This window comes from Delphinus delphis, chromosome 17 (genome assembly GCF_949987515.2).
Source record: "Delphinus delphis chromosome 17, mDelDel1.2, whole genome shotgun sequence".
NCBI classification, from domain to species: domain Eukaryota; kingdom Metazoa; phylum Chordata; class Mammalia; order Artiodactyla; family Delphinidae; genus Delphinus; species Delphinus delphis.
Window position 1 is genome coordinate 65,352,110 of NC_082699.1, and position 15,582 is coordinate 65,367,691.

The following is a 15,582-nucleotide window of genomic DNA, read 5'->3' on the forward strand; positions in this document are numbered from 1 at the left end:
CTAGGTGTGAGATAGGCTCAAGGAGGTATCATACAACACAGGGAATACAGCCACTATTTTGTAATAACTGTAAGTGGAGAGCAACATTTAAAATGTATAAAACAGTTTTAAAAAGAGAAAACATTGTTGAGAGTCCACGATGGTACTGGAGAGCAGCTACCAAGACGGTAAGACTGAGTCCCCAACCTGCAGTTTAGTGGGCTCAGAGACAGAGGTATGGTCGGGGGAGGAGGTTCTTACAGGTTGTCTGTGCTAAGGCAGGGAACAGCTCAAAGGATAGACACGTAACCCAGATCACGCTCAGGGAGCAGAGAAGAGGCCCAACAGATGACACCGGAAACTAAGGCTTGAAAGTTACATATGGTAGCTCTGCCCTTGTCTTCTACCTGCTGCCCTATTACTAATGCTTTAAATGCACCAAACATGTCTTGGTCATATTTGTGTCCTCAGTACCTGGCACATGTCTGTGGATCCCATGTGGTCCTGACTGAATGACCAGTGAGTGGATGGATGACCAGTGAGTGGGTGAATGAGGATGATGATGGATTTTCAAGCCCTTCTATAACTGTTAAGGACATCTCTTCACAGGCTCCCTGGAGATGAACCTCAATAGTTTTCCCCGAGCAGCTAAGGCTGCCAAAGACTGCGATCTCACCAAGTTTGAAAATGCAAGTGAGGAGAGCAAGATATCCATATTCCAGCAAAAGCGTGTGCGGGGCTGGTGGCCTTTCACTAAAAGCAAAGAACTCACGGTAAGTGACAGCTGTAGGAGATGGGGTGAGGGTGGGGCAGGCAGGGGACCTCATATTCTTTAAATGAGTCATTTTGTAAACTTCAAGTCAAGTGCCCTAAAATGACATAGAGCCCTTTAGGGCAAAGTTTCTGTTGAGAAGCGAGAATTTTGAAAAATGTATAAATGCATTGTGCCTTCCATATTTCAGCATGCTTGATTTACTAGTGATCTATATCAGGCTGGGTTTCTATCTTCTTACCTTGAGCATATGCCCCGGCATTAATTTTTTTTCAACATTTCTTGAAATTACGCATAAAGTCCTGACTAATGTACAATTTTAATACAACTGCTTCATCCCTTCACCCTCAAAACGTGAAACTCGATTTAAAAAGTGATCCATCCTTTTAAAACTTGCTCGAGAGGATACTAGCAGAAAGGAGAGCCATTTACCCCTGTCCTTGCCTAGCCAACTTGGTCCATACTGTGTGACACATGCTGTAGGAACTCGGACCTTTCACAAATCGTAGGAAGAAAGCTTCTCTTGCCCTTTCTTTCAGCCCGCTCTTCACTCCCCTGTAAAGGAGGGTGGAGGACTTAAGTGCTCAGTGAAGGTGAGGAAAGGGACTGGGCCAGCATAGGGGGCCTATTTTCACTGCTGTCCTCCTCTTGGGGTGAGCGTGTTCTCCCCTCTGTTCCTACTGCCCAGCGGCAAAAGCAAACGCAAGTCAGGACCTTTCAGGTAGCAGGTCTGCATAGAGACTGATTGCTCACTCTCTCTTTGTGCTATGGGCTCAATGGGTACAAGACAAGGATTTCTTTGAACTTAACTGGGAGCTGCTGACCTGACTTCGTGGTGTCTAGTCTTAGTATGTTTTCTAGGAGCTTTCTCTTCCCTCCAGTCTCAATTCAGTCCCATCTGGTGAGATTGGATCAAAAGAACAAGGATCCAAGCAGGCTCCTTCCTTCCAGTCTCCTCAAGTATGCGTTGAGGTTTCACTACGTGGCAGCCTCTGTACTCCGCTCCAGGCGTCACGGCTTAGCACATAATAGATGCTCAGTCAGTGACTTGATTGATGGATGGATGGGTTCAGAAATGAAGTAAGCATGGCCTGTGCTGTCATCCAGCTCAGAGTCCAGTGAGGACAGATGTATCAACAGTACATTCTGCATGAAATAGTCAAAGTGAAAATGACACAGGGAAGGAAGAGGGGAGGAGCTAATCCCCTCTGAGGATGTTGAGGGGTCAAGCAGGGCACAGCACAAATTTTTCAAGAACAAGGAATGATGAAAGGCCTTTTCTAGATGAAGAAAAGGAGAATGTCTACTCCAAGTAGAGGAACCATGATGAGTGCAGCCTGGAGTCATGAAATATCCCCATGGGGACAGCTAAATGCCCACTGGTCAGAGTTGTCAGAATGTGACATGAGGTCAGGAAATGGGGAATGCCAAGTCCTGAAATCCAAATTCTTACCTTTTGACATAATTCCTTTTCCTATGAAACAAACGGCAGTGATTATGTATATATTACATAATGGCAGTCATCTATTATATTTTTATAGCCCTGCAGAGTTTGCCAAATATGTTCAGATCCCTTCTGTTATTTCATTTGATCCTAATTGACTATTTTCCATGTAATTTGTTTCTTCATTTCATTCAACAAATATTTATTGAGCATCTATTAAAGGATAGACCCTGAGAATAATATAGTCCAATGTCAAAGACAGACACACAAGGGTAAATAGATGAACACACAAATGCACAGCGAGTCACCCACAGGCACACCAAGAAAGCAAATTCTTCTTTTTTTTTTTTAAGAGAAAAAAGTGAATTTTATTTGAGCCAAACTGAGGATTACAGTGTGAGAAACAGACCCTCAGGGAGCTCTGAGAATTGCTCTGCCGAGCAAATTCTTAAAACAAGGGCTGGGAAGTGCTGAGTTAAGGCATATCCAAGGCAGATATTCCCACTCCATACAGCGGTTAGAGAACTTTCTGTGACTGTGAACCTTTATAGTTGAGACCTAAAGAATGAAAAGTAGTGAGCCATAGGGAAAAATATGGAAGTGCATTTGTCACCAAGCAAACACCACAGGCAAAGGCCCTGAGGTGAGAATGAGTTCAGTGCATAGGAGGAATTAAAATACAAACAAGCAAAAACCTCGCACAATTGGAGCAGGGTGAAGAGAGTGTGACGCCAATGAAGTGGAGAGGAAACCAGAGCTGGATCATGCAGCCCTCAGACGCCATGTTGAAGAGTTTATGGATTTCGGTCTCAGATCAACAGGAAGCCAGTGAATGGTTTCTAGCAGGGAGGTGAGGGGATCTGATTCACACAGGAAACAGTCCCTCACTGCAATGGGGACAAAGGGTGGGAGAGGGCCACAAGTGGAGAAAGAGAAGTAGGCAGCGATGTAGGAAGAAAACAATGAAAATGTGGTGAGACATAAACCCAGAGAGGAGAGAGTCTTTTGCGGACAGCTGGGTCTTTGTGTCAAATGCTCCTGGGTGGTTGCATAAGAAGCAGAGAGGTGGCGATTGGGTTTAACAGTGTGGAGGTCACTGGCGACCTTTTATTTATTTATTTATTAAAATTAATTAATTTCTAACCGAAGTACAGTTGATGTACAATATTATACGTTACAGGTGTACAATATAGCGATTCACAGTTCTTAAAGGTTATGTTCCATTTACAGTTATTATAAAATACTGGCTCTATTCCCCGTGTTGTACAATATATCCTTGTAGCTTATTTTATACATAATAATTTGTACCTCTCCTGGCGACCTTTTTAAAAAGCAGTGTTGTGAAAGTTCATAGCCACATTATTCATAATAACCCCAAAGTGGAACCACCCAAATGTCCATCAGCTGATGAATGGATAAACAAAATGTGGTATGTTAACCAAAATTTCAGAAACAGAGACCTTATTGAAGTAGAGAGGTGCTTATCTGGGGTTTGTTAGGACCATAGCCCGGGAGACACAGATTCAAGAAGCATTTGAATTGTGTTCTGTTGGACTACAAAATGGGGGATGCTTATAAAGCAAAGCGGGGCAAGGTTACACAGGTTGTTTGTCAAGAACTAGGATCGGAGCTGGCAAGAAGTAAGGGCGCTTATTAAACAAGAACTGGTTGGGGTTCAAAATGATTACATTGTTGCAAAAGGGTTGGGGAAACTTTGAAACTACAAGGTTTCAGGGTGCAGCTGCTAGCAGATACTGTTTTGAAGATGGCCAGTAGTGTCCTAGAATTTGATACAGTTCAGAAAATTCAAGTTCCCAGTGATTTAGGAACATGTCTGCAACTGCATCCACAATGGTCACCTGGCTGCATTTTGTTATTTATTTATTTATTTAGCTGCACTGTGCAACACGTGGGGGATCTTTGTTCTCCGACCAGGGATCAAAGCCGGGTCCCCTGCATTGGAAACACCGAGTCTTAACCATTGGACCACCAGGGAGGTCCCACCTGGCTCCATTTTGGATGCCTGAACCGTAGTTACTCCATTTTGATTTTTAAATGGCTTTAAATATGTCATCAGGTATATCCATACAGTGGAATAGAATTCAGCCATAAAAAAGAATAAAGTGCTGACAGATGCTCCAACAATAGACTGCTAGTTATTTCTCCTGCAAAAACTGGGTTATTTGGAGTTAACAAAGAATTGCAATTTGAGGTCTGCAACCATGGCTAGCCATGTGCAAATCCCCAGCAAAAATGGAAAGAACTCTTTTATAGAGGGGGAAAGGAAGTTGGGAGTGCTATAGTTAACAGAGTCCATGGCTTTTCACTGACTGAGCCATGACTGTCTCTCATTGGCTGAGCTCTTGCCAGGTGAGAAGAGAAAGTCTTTCTTCTTCCTGTTACGCTCTGCTATCAGCATAGGGCATGAGAGCTCCCGTTTCAGGTCTCTCAACTCTATTTTAATTGAGGTTTCTCTTTATTAATTTTTATAGTTTCCATGTCTATAAAATGAGTAGTTTGGACTGGGTGCCTCCAAGGTGTGTTTCCAGCAAAGACATTCTCTAATTCCAACTCTGCATGAACTCCCCTCCCGTGCCTTGAAGCCAGCAGTCAGAACATCATTGTCATCTTATTCCAATTACCAGCAGCCAGGAGGGATTTGTTTATGGGCAGTGCCACCTGCCAGGCTTATTTTTAAAGCTGCTTATCTGTACACCCAAGCAGTGTAATTTAGACATTTGGATCGCACAGCTCCTAGTGTGGAATATGGATAGTAAGTGAAAAACAGCTCCAGTGGAATTGTAAAAGAATGGGTACCCTTTGGAGAAGGAAAGGGAATATGTATTGAACATGTTCTTCATGAAACACATTGCATTATGCATTTTATATGCATTATCCTACTAAAAGCAACCTTCAAAGAAATCACTCCTTTAGAAGATGGAGATCAGGAAGTTTCTTTTACAGGTTAATCTCGCAAGTCTACAGTTAGGTAGCCCAGGTAAGTCCCAAGAGCATAACAACTAAAACTACCTCCAGGTTAGTGTGAAAAACAATTGTCAGCATTTATTATGGCCATGTACACTAGCAACTAAAGGTTCAATGATCAATAAGACACATTTCTGCCATCCAGAATTTCACAGCTTAGCTGAGGCAGCTGGTAGACAAGACAAATCATCTAAATAGTATGTGGCAAATTCAGATTCTCCAGGAGTGGAGGTATTTTCATGTGAAGAGCATTTTTAAGACAAAGTATATTATATGCATTTATAGGAAATTTGAAAGACACAAAAATGTGGAAAGGAAGAAATAGCGCCCATATGCACATCACCCAAAGAAAACTATTGCTAACATTTTGGTTATTCCCAATATGCATAGGTTTTGGTTAGTTTTATATAATAGTGATCATTCTATGTTAAAAATAATGCCTTGTTCATTTTGCTTTATTCAGTGTTACAATGAGCATTCCCCTACATTTTATTATGAATATTATTAATTCTTTGTATTCTCAAAATAGAAATGCTACAGTTAAATCATGTTTTTTCCTCAACATACATGCATTAAAAAATTTAAGCATGCAGAAAGTTGAAAGAATAGTACAATGATCAGCCATATACCCACCACCTAGATCTAATATTTGTAGACATTTTGATATATTTATTTTGTCTGTATATGTGAATATATGGATATAGTTTACACACACACACACACACACACACACACACACACACACACACACACACACACACACACACACACACACACACTGGCTGAACCATTTAAGAGTAAGTTATAGACATTCTGACACTTTACCCCTAAAGACTCCCTATGCATCTCCTGAGAATATGGATATCCTCCTACACAACATCTCATTGTGAAAAATAGGACAATTTGAACATCCAAAATAATAATGACTATGCTTTGTGCATTAAAGGTTTATCTGAGTTTTGAATTATTTCCTTAATTAGCTACCCAGAAATGGAATTCACAGGTCCAGAGTATGATTATATACTGTAATGCACATATACTCACACATACATATATATGTGTGCGGATACATATGTGTGTATATATATATATGTATATGTATGTATGTATGTATAGGTGTATATTCCTCTTCCTAAAGGATTTACCAGTACACATTCCCACCATTAATGTATGTGAATGCCTCATCTCATATGAGTGACAGTTGTGTTTAATAAGCAATAATTATTGCTGAAGAAGGCATGTCCAACCTGAACACAATCACTTCTCAGCCTCCCCCAGCGTCCACCCTCCAGGCCCAGTGAAGTTTGAAGCCCATAAACAATGGATGCAATACAACCAATCTAGTCTTTTTAGGACCTTTCCTTATCATTTTCTTCCATCCATAGATGTCATTAGGTTAATAGATAGTCTCTCACACTGCCCATTTTTTCTAGCTCTGATTTAAAATTACATTTGGAGGATATTATTAGCTTAAGACCTCTACCTGGTACTTGGTTGAATACTGATGATTGAAATAGGACATGGAACCCTCTGTGTGGAGAGACACGGAAGGAGGAGCAGCGTTTATCAGACTATGTCAGTAAACACCTTCCTCTGCTGCCTCTGCGATACCAGATAAATGCTTTGTGACCGCAAAGGCAGGGCAGTGAAGCGGGGACAAGGCTTTTCATGATATTAGCTGACAACTGCTATGCCTAGGGCAGAATTAATTTCATATTCTCTGCCTCCTTTTTTTCTTTGCATTTTTTTTTCCTGTGGGAATATGCATCCTTGGGACTTCTCTGGGAGTTTTCTGAATGGGCAGAATATATTTCTCAGGAAATTATGCATTTCTGTCCATAAAATAGTGTTGAAGTTAACAACTATGATTTTTTAAGTGTTTACTATTCACCAGGCACTGAGTTGAGCACTTTATAAGTGTTGTATCATTTATTTTTCAAAGCAATCTGATGGGGTACATGCTGTTAACGTCCCAGATCACTGAGACTCAAAGAGAGCACGTACCTCACCCAAGGTCACACAGCTAGTAAGTGGTAGAGCACGATTTCAGATGCCAATTTGTCTGCACCAAATCGTACCCACTCAATTCCTGTGCTACGCTATGCTATACTATTCCTTAAGCTACCCAAGGCAAGTCGTTAGATGGAAGTCAAAAACATGTTCTCTTTTTTCTTTTTAAAACCAATTTATTAAAATATAATATACTTACATACAGAAACGAGTAGTATACATTACAGAAGAATGTGCCAATCATGAATTTTCACGCACTGAACACTCCTATCGGCACCTAGACGAAGAAGCAGAACCTCTCCAGTGACCCAGACCCCTCCTGCCCCTGTCCTGACCACTCTCCTGACCTCTGACCTCATCATTTGATCATGTCTATTTCCTTCTTTAGCTAAATGAAATCACACATCGTGTATTCTTTTGTGTTTGGCTTCTTTTGTGCAACAATGTTTCTATATAGCAAGTGTGTTTTTCAACATTTTATTTGAAACATCAAAAATACATTCTAATGCTGGAGCCATGGCAATGACTATGAGGCCCCTCTTGAACATTTCAGAAAAGGTATATTGAGTCACTGTTAAATAAATAGGCTGCTTTTTTTTTTTTCCACAAAAAGGAGCCACTTGGACACATAAAACAGCAGAGGATGGGGCTTGGTATCAGAGGACCTGGGTACAAATCTTAGTTTTATAACACAAGTTAGCAAACATCATCAAGCCTTCGTTTCCTGGGCTGTAAAATGGGAATAAAAATGTCATTTGTTTTGCCAGGCTGCCAAATGGTTTAAGTGGAATAATGTCTTCACACACCACCATGCAAGTTATACAGCACTAGGGCTGAGCTTATTGTTAGGCAATGAAGACACCTATGATCCTTTCACTCTCGTCCTAACTTGTTCTCTGTTGATTTTTGTCCTCTCTTCCAAACGTTTTGGAGCCCAGCAATTGGTTAGTGACTCTTAAGCTCTATCAAGTATAGAGGAGTTGGATGAGGCTCCCAGCGTATAAATATATTGCTCAGTGGCGCTCAGATCATCGCTGAAAAACATCCGGAAATAAACCCTTTTGGCAGATTGGAAGCCTCTCTGCCGTGAGTTCTGGGCTGGCTTCTTGGGTTTCTTCCAGCTGTGAAATCTTGCAGGGGCACCGTGGGCTCTAACTCTGCCTTTCATGAAACCTAGAAGTTAGAGCCAAGTTGCTTTAAAGAGCCTCTGGCCATTTGATAGATGAGGAAACTAAGACCCAAGAAGACAAATGCTTTTAGGTGGCCATGATGAAGACAGTCATAGAATCATCTCACGTTAGAGCTGGGAAGGTCCTCATAAAACTTCTAGTCCAATTATCAGGCAGTTGGGAGGCAGCCTGCTATAATGGAAAGAGCATGAGCTTTGGAATCTTACAGACCTTGGTTCAAATTCCAGTTGGTTAACTTATTGCCTGTGTGACCTTGGGAAAGTTATTTGACTTTTATGGCTTCATTTCTCTATCAATATAAAGGAGACCTACTTTGCTAGTCACTGTAATAAATAGATGATAGATAGGTAGATAGATAGATAGATAGATAGATAGATAGATAGATAGATAATAGATAAAAAGAACAGACCTGGGACAAAACAGGCATTCAATAAAGCATTGCAATTACAGTTAGAGTTATATTACTATTGCTCTACTGTTGATAGATGTGATAGAATGGATAGAAGCTTTATATTCTTTCTTTCCTGGTTTTCAAATACTTCCTGAGTGCCTTATGTGCAAGTCATTGCCAATGGAGCCAAAATTTCTCAATAGGAACAAGAGAGAGTACATATATACATATTTTAAAGGAATATTTCTGGATCATAGGAATTTAATGCCTTCTGAGTCGGGTCATGGTACTAGTCTAAAGAATGGATGAGACCACCTAGATCTGACATCATGACTTCACTTGTAATAAAAGCCCACTGTGCTTCTTTACTGATTCAGACAACCATGAATCTGCCTCTCTTCTCCAGCTTCAAACTCACCCCAAATACTCTACTTTTCTCTAATTTCTCCCACGATTACATTTTCATGGCTGCCAGCAACTAAACTTGCTTGTTAAGAAGCCCTGGCATGGGATTCCCTGGTGGCGCAGTGGTTGAGAGTCTGCCTGCCGATGCAGGGGACGCGGGTTCGTGCCCTGGTCTGGGAAGATCCCACATGCCACAGAGCGGCTGGGCCTGTGAGCCATGGCCACTGAGCCTGTGTGTCCCGAGCCTGTGCTCCGCAATAGGAGAGGCCACATGAGTGGCCTGTGTACCAAAAAAAAAAAAAAAAAAGCCCTGGCTTTTTCAGAAAGTATAGGTAAATTAACACAAGACCATTGGTTCATCAGAATCTTAGACCTTTTTACTGGGGTAGGAAATCAGCCATGCCTCTGAAGTCAGGTAATACCCCATCCACATGGGATTCAGAAAGACAAGCTTTAACAGCAATCATAGGGGCTAAAATACTTTGGTGATGCTGCAGTCTCCAGCCACATCTGTGTCCCTCCTATCACCTTGAATTTTGATCCACAAAACCAAAGGAGGCAGGAGAGAGGGTCCCCTCCACCAAGAACGGGAGCTCCAGGAGATCAAGGGTCCTATTTTTCTTAATCATTAAGTCCCCAGGGCCTAGAACAGTGCCTGGCATACAGGGGGTCCCCAAAAGTAATGAATGAACAAGAAAGAATAACTCCTACCTTTTGCAGACATCCTGTCTCATCCTTTGATAACCCAAGACTTACATCTCTGCCACTATCTTTGGCACAATGCTCTGAAGAAGCATATGACTCATAATTTTCAAACCAAAGAGGCTGTTTCTTACTGAGGGAAGAGAAGGGGAGAGAGAGTGCTAGAATAAAAGGATAATTCTAAAACAGAGGGGACAACAAAAACAAGGAAGGATGACAGAAAAGCCTTTTGGCCAATGTAGGTCCATACCCACCCATCTCCTCTTGAGAGTCATTGACAGAGAAGAAAGAGGGCAGCAGATTCAAGAGGGTTCTGCCACTCAAGTAATTAGTCCCCCTTTTAATTCTTACTTTCTGTAATTCATATTACTTCTGCAGATATTAAATGATTACAAGTGAAATAGTCCATGTGACTGAGCATTTGTGTGTCTATGTGTACACGTGGGACCCCCTCTTCTCACAAAACTCAAGAGTAACGTCGTTCCAGGGCTTTTATTGTCGGTCATAAAAATGGCTTCTCCCAGGACCGAAAAGATAATATTTCCTCAAAATAAAGCAGGAGGATAGTCACAATCCTTCCTGACATTCTCCCACATGATAACACTTCTTCTAGAAAGTCGGCGTTGCCCCCAGAAGTTCTTTGTGACTAGAAACTGAGAGTTTGTCTTTGTGCAGGGCAAGGTTGAAGCTGAGTTCCACCTCGTTACGGCAGAAGAAGCTGAGAAAAATCCTGTTGGAAAAGCCCGAAAGGAGCCAGAGCCCCTGGCCAAGCCGAAGTGAGTGAAGTCACGGGGTGGGGATGGGGACATCAGAAATGGGAAGGACCCTCTGAGGTCCCCATATCAGAGGATGAAAACATTTCCCTAGAGCATCCCGCTGGGAGAAGTGAGGAGTTAATAGGTACCATCCAATCAGTGTAGCTTTTTATTTCTATAATTGAAAAATATTCCAGAAACATTATAGAGTGTTTGGCAAATGGACAGGACACTTTTCCATAGAACTACCACATAAGCACTTCTAGAATAATTTCATATTTTTTTTCTGCTATTTTTTTCATGGGAATATAAGTTTCACATGCATTTTTTTTCTACTATTTCTCTAATTATGCATACAAAATTATCTTCATATTTCACTTATCCTTTGCTGAAAATTTTTGCTTTGTTGCCATAGTTGTCATAATTAGGATTTTTAAATGGCTGTGGAATAGTCCATAGACTTGATACCCATAATTGAGTTGGTTGCCACCCCGTAACTGGATGTTTAATTTACTTCTACCTTTTTTCTATTATTATAACATGATAAAAATGTTTCCCCTTTATAAATTATCACCTTAAAATAAATTTCCAGAAGTAGAATTACTAGCAGCAAGTGTTACCCTATTCAATTGAAACCATGGTTATATATCAATTAAAAAGTAAACATATATAGATAAGAAATGTGTACACAAAATACTCTTTCAAATTGTATTTGTCCTACCCCTCCCTAGACGCCAAGTGTCTCATGATGAGTAGGTGGTCCCTTCTTTGTACCTACCTTTCATCTATCATAGTGTTAGGAACATAACTGGTGCTTCATTAATTCAAAATTATTTATTAAACTCCTACAATGTGTACCTACTAAAAAAAAAACACTTTGAAGAACACCAAAGAAATGTAAGATATAAACTCTGCCTTCCAGAAGCTTTCAGTCTGTTTAGAGAGAACACACAGGTTCATAAAACAGTCATCAGAGTGTGGAAGACATATGTTAGGTTCAAAAAGTGGGTAAGTCAAGCCACGAGTGAGGTAGGAATTCAGAATGAGGGGAATTATTGTGGACTGGGGTAGTCAGGAAGGGCTTCATGGAAGAGGCAGGGCTTGAGCTGGTCAGGGTGGGACGGACAGAGGGCCCTCAGTTCTCTGGCTGGGTCCTAACCAAACTCTTGCCCTCCTCCAGACCAACTTTTAAAATGATGAGGAATCATTATCACCCAAAATGTTAGCTTGCTTCTGCTTCAAGGCAACATGGTCTTCGCCCGTTCTCGGGCCTCTCGTTGTGGGCCCCTGGAGATTGGGAGTCAGAAATCCTTCCTGAGGTCTTGAGACTCCTATGTGTTGACAACATGGCCCCTTCCCTGATCTTCTCTTGCTTCCTTCTCAGCCGCCCAGACACCTCATTCTCCTGGTTTGTGACCCCCTTCAAGTGCCTGTACCACCTCATCTGGAGGAATTACAAGAAGTACATCATCATCGGTTTCATTCTGATCCTCCTCATCATCTTCCTGGCCCTCTTCATCTATACCTTGCCGGGAGCCATCAGCCGAAGGATCGTTGTGGGCTCGTCGTAGAGGGTCATGGAGGACCCAGACCTTCCCTTTCTACTCCTCCTCCCTTCTTCCTCATCTGTAAATGTATAAGAATGTATGCTCTGTGCAGGCACTGTGCCGGCTGCTAAGGGGATAAACCCAGAGGGCCCAAGAGCCACTCCCTATGTCTAAGGACAGATCAGCTCTTCTTGGAGGAGATGGGAGAGGAATAGTCCTGCCCTACCCCAACCCTGCCACTACCTTTCCAATTTAAAAGCCTTAAGTCATGGTTTTGTCCATGGGCAGGATGAAATAATGGCTCCTTTACCCCATAGTAATCAATGGTGACCTCAAATTGACTTAGGAAAATATTTTCTAGAGCACTAAGTAAGGAATGTGTTTCATGGATGAGGTTTAGGAAAAAGCACAACATACATTTATGGTGACGTTGAAAAGGAAAAGAACAGCATTACTTTAGGACAGATTTGGAAGGAAGGTATTATACTTTCTTCTGGATTCTGGACAGTAAAACGACAAGTCAGGTCAACAAAACAATGCACATTGTTCAAATCCACAATAAATACAAGCTAAACATTGAAAATTCTTCTAAGTTAAATAGAGCTCATCAAATTTACTTTTATGTCAAAAGATGCTGGAATGCTGAAAAGCCTTTTAGCAAAAGTATTTGAAACACTTTCAGATCAGATGGTATCATAAGAAATGTGCCAGAAGAAGGGGTAAGCAAGCACAATTTAGGAATCAGCTCTGTCTGGTGTTCTACATATAGGTTATCGCTCATGGCCTGTCCTGTGTATAAAAAAAATAAATTAAAATAATGTTCTAGGCCTAATTGTGCAGCCCTGACCCTAAAGATACTACGCTTAAGAATTAAAAAGATTTTGAAGCAGAAAACCCATTTCCCAAGAAGTTGTCATGAGTCCCTACTTGTGTTCTTAAATGGGATTAATTTAAATCTATTCATTTGACAGATTAGAGTTGTTCTTGCTGCTTAAATTTGGTTCAGAGTGGTTTTGTTTTGTTTTGTTCTTTTAACAACATTTGAATCTTTCCTCCCAAACCAACTAAGCAAAACATAATTAATACCAGCAACAACACCAAGCAACTCACAGGATATGTTATCCAATTCTGTGTCTCCAGTAGTTGAAACCATTGGTGCCTTTCTTGCTCTTTTCCCTCAAAAATACACATAAATGGAAATTGGGATTGACTTCACAGCTGGGGAATTTATTCATTCAACAGCTAATTATTGAGTTCCATCCTTGTTCCAACTGCTGTGATTAACTCTAGGGTCTCAAAAGTACACAGTCAGATAAACTAAATCTTTGCTCTAAAGGAGCATAGGGTTTGATAGACAGAAGATATTAATCAAATAATCAGACACAGATAAATACAGACTGATGGATCGAATAGGGGCAAAGTACTGGGAGCAGAAAGACCATCTAAGGGAGGACCCGTAGCCAGTCAGGAAGGCTTCCTAGGGAAGTAATGACTGAAGGGAGATAAAAGATAAGGAAGAAAGATGGAGAGGAAGAAGAGCACACTAGACAGAGGAAAATAGCATGTTCAAAGGCCCTGAGGCGGGAGGGAGTGAGGCACATGAAGTGGTCTAAAAGACAGTGGGTACCAAGTGAGAGGCAAAGGACCCTGAGATGGGGCTGGAAAGTCATCTAAGGGCCCACACGCTTAACGGCTTCAGTCTTCATTTTAAGGGCAGTGGATAGCAAAGGATTTTTAAGCAGTAGAAAAGAATGACTAGATTTTTATTCCACATGGAGAACAGACTGGAGGTACTGCAGTCCTTCCCACAAGAGAGGATGATTATTTTCACTCAGTAATTGTGGCAGAGGAGGGAAGAGGAGGGATCAGAGATGATCTCTCTAAGGCTCCAGGGTGGTCTAATGGGGAATTGGGGGTCTAGTATTGACTCTATTTTATATAAGCTGTGTGACCTAAGGCAGCTAACTTCACATCTCTGATCTATACTTTGCTTGTCTATCACATAAGGAAGTTCATATAAACAATGATGAAAAGACCATGGCATATTCTGCGGCAAAATGAGCGTTGATGGGTCTGTAGCATAGAGTGGGATGGACTGTACTCAGAGTCAGATTATGAATGGCTTTGAATGCCAAGCCAAGAAGGTTGGACTTTATGCAGCAGAAAGTGGGGGCTCCTGGAAGAATTTAAACAAAGAAGTGTCAAGAACCAGTCTAGATATTGGAGAAGTTGCTCTGCCTGCAGTGCATGATGGATTGATAAAGATGAGATCCAGAGGCTGGGGACATTTCAGGAAGCAGTAGTCAAAACCCTGGTGGGAGATGAGGACCTGTGTCAGGGCCACAGCCATGGAGATGGAGAGGAAGAGCAGATTCTGGAACATTGGTGAGGTTCCTCAACCTTCATCCCCATCCCTGGCACCCAAGATGCCTGCCAGAGAGGACAGGGAAATTTGAATCCTAGCTGTGTCATTTCTACCTGGGCAGGTCACAATCACTGAGTCTTCATTTTTTCATCTGAAAAAAAGGAATTATGACCTACTTGGCAAGAGTCGTGTAGATTGTAGAAAAAGTATGTAAAATGTGTAGCTTGTGCTTGGCATGAAGCCAGTCCTCAAAGGATAGTAGCTACTGTCATAAGTATCATTTCTACAGGTGGAATCAGCAGTATGTGGAGTCTAGTTGTATCTAGCAGTGAGAGACCTATGTTTTAGAAATGTTCTGGCACATGGACTAAGAAACTTTCAACCAATAATACTCCCAAGTGTATTTATTTTGTATTGATTCTGTAACAGACTACAACGAGCCCAATGGATTAAAACAACACAAATTTATCATACAGTTCTGTAGGTCAGATGTTCATCACGAACCTCACTGAGCTAAAATCCAACATGTCATCAGACCTACCTTCCCTCCTGGAAGCCCTAGGGGAGGATCTGGTTTTTTGCCTTTTCCAGTTTCTAGAGGCTGCCTGCATTCCTTGGCTTGTGGCCCCTTCCTCCATCTTCAAAGCCAGCAAGTTTATATACCTCTGTGCCTTTCTTTTGTAGTCATACCTGTCTCTGACTATAGCCAGAAATGTTCTGGCTTTTATGGACCCAAGTGAGTACATTGGACCCACCCAGATAATCCGGGATAATCTCCCTACCTCAAGGTCCTTAACTATCGCATCGGCAAAGACCCTACTGCCATGTAAAGTAACATATGCACAGGTTCTAGGGATTAGTACATGGAGTTTTTTAGCAGAGGGAAGCATTATTCTGTCCACTACATCGAATATCACCCCAGCATTTTAATTCAGCCCAACATGAAAGCCACTTCAGCAGAGCTTTGGAAGTCGGTGGGATGATTATGGTATATGAAGTAAGGAGGCTCCACAGACGCTTTTCTCTCTGGAACAAGA

The 15,582-nt window shown here is 41.5% G+C and overlaps 1 protein-coding gene across 1 annotated transcript in view; it reads left to right on the forward strand.

Annotated features, from left to right (window-relative positions):
• The window catches only part of FER1L6 (fer-1 like family member 6), a 126,477-nt gene extending 114,189 nt beyond the window's left edge, over positions 1-12,288 (forward strand). The window contains exons 38-40 of the mRNA XM_059995163.1: positions 589-752; positions 10,554-10,654; positions 12,018-12,288. Of these exons, the coding sequence (XP_059851146.1) occupies positions 589-752; positions 10,554-10,654; positions 12,018-12,204 (452 nt within the window). The 3' untranslated portion in view covers positions 12,205-12,288. The remainder of the gene's footprint in view (positions 1-588; positions 753-10,553; positions 10,655-12,017) is intronic.
• The last annotated feature ends 3,294 nt before the right edge of the window (positions 12,289-15,582 follow it).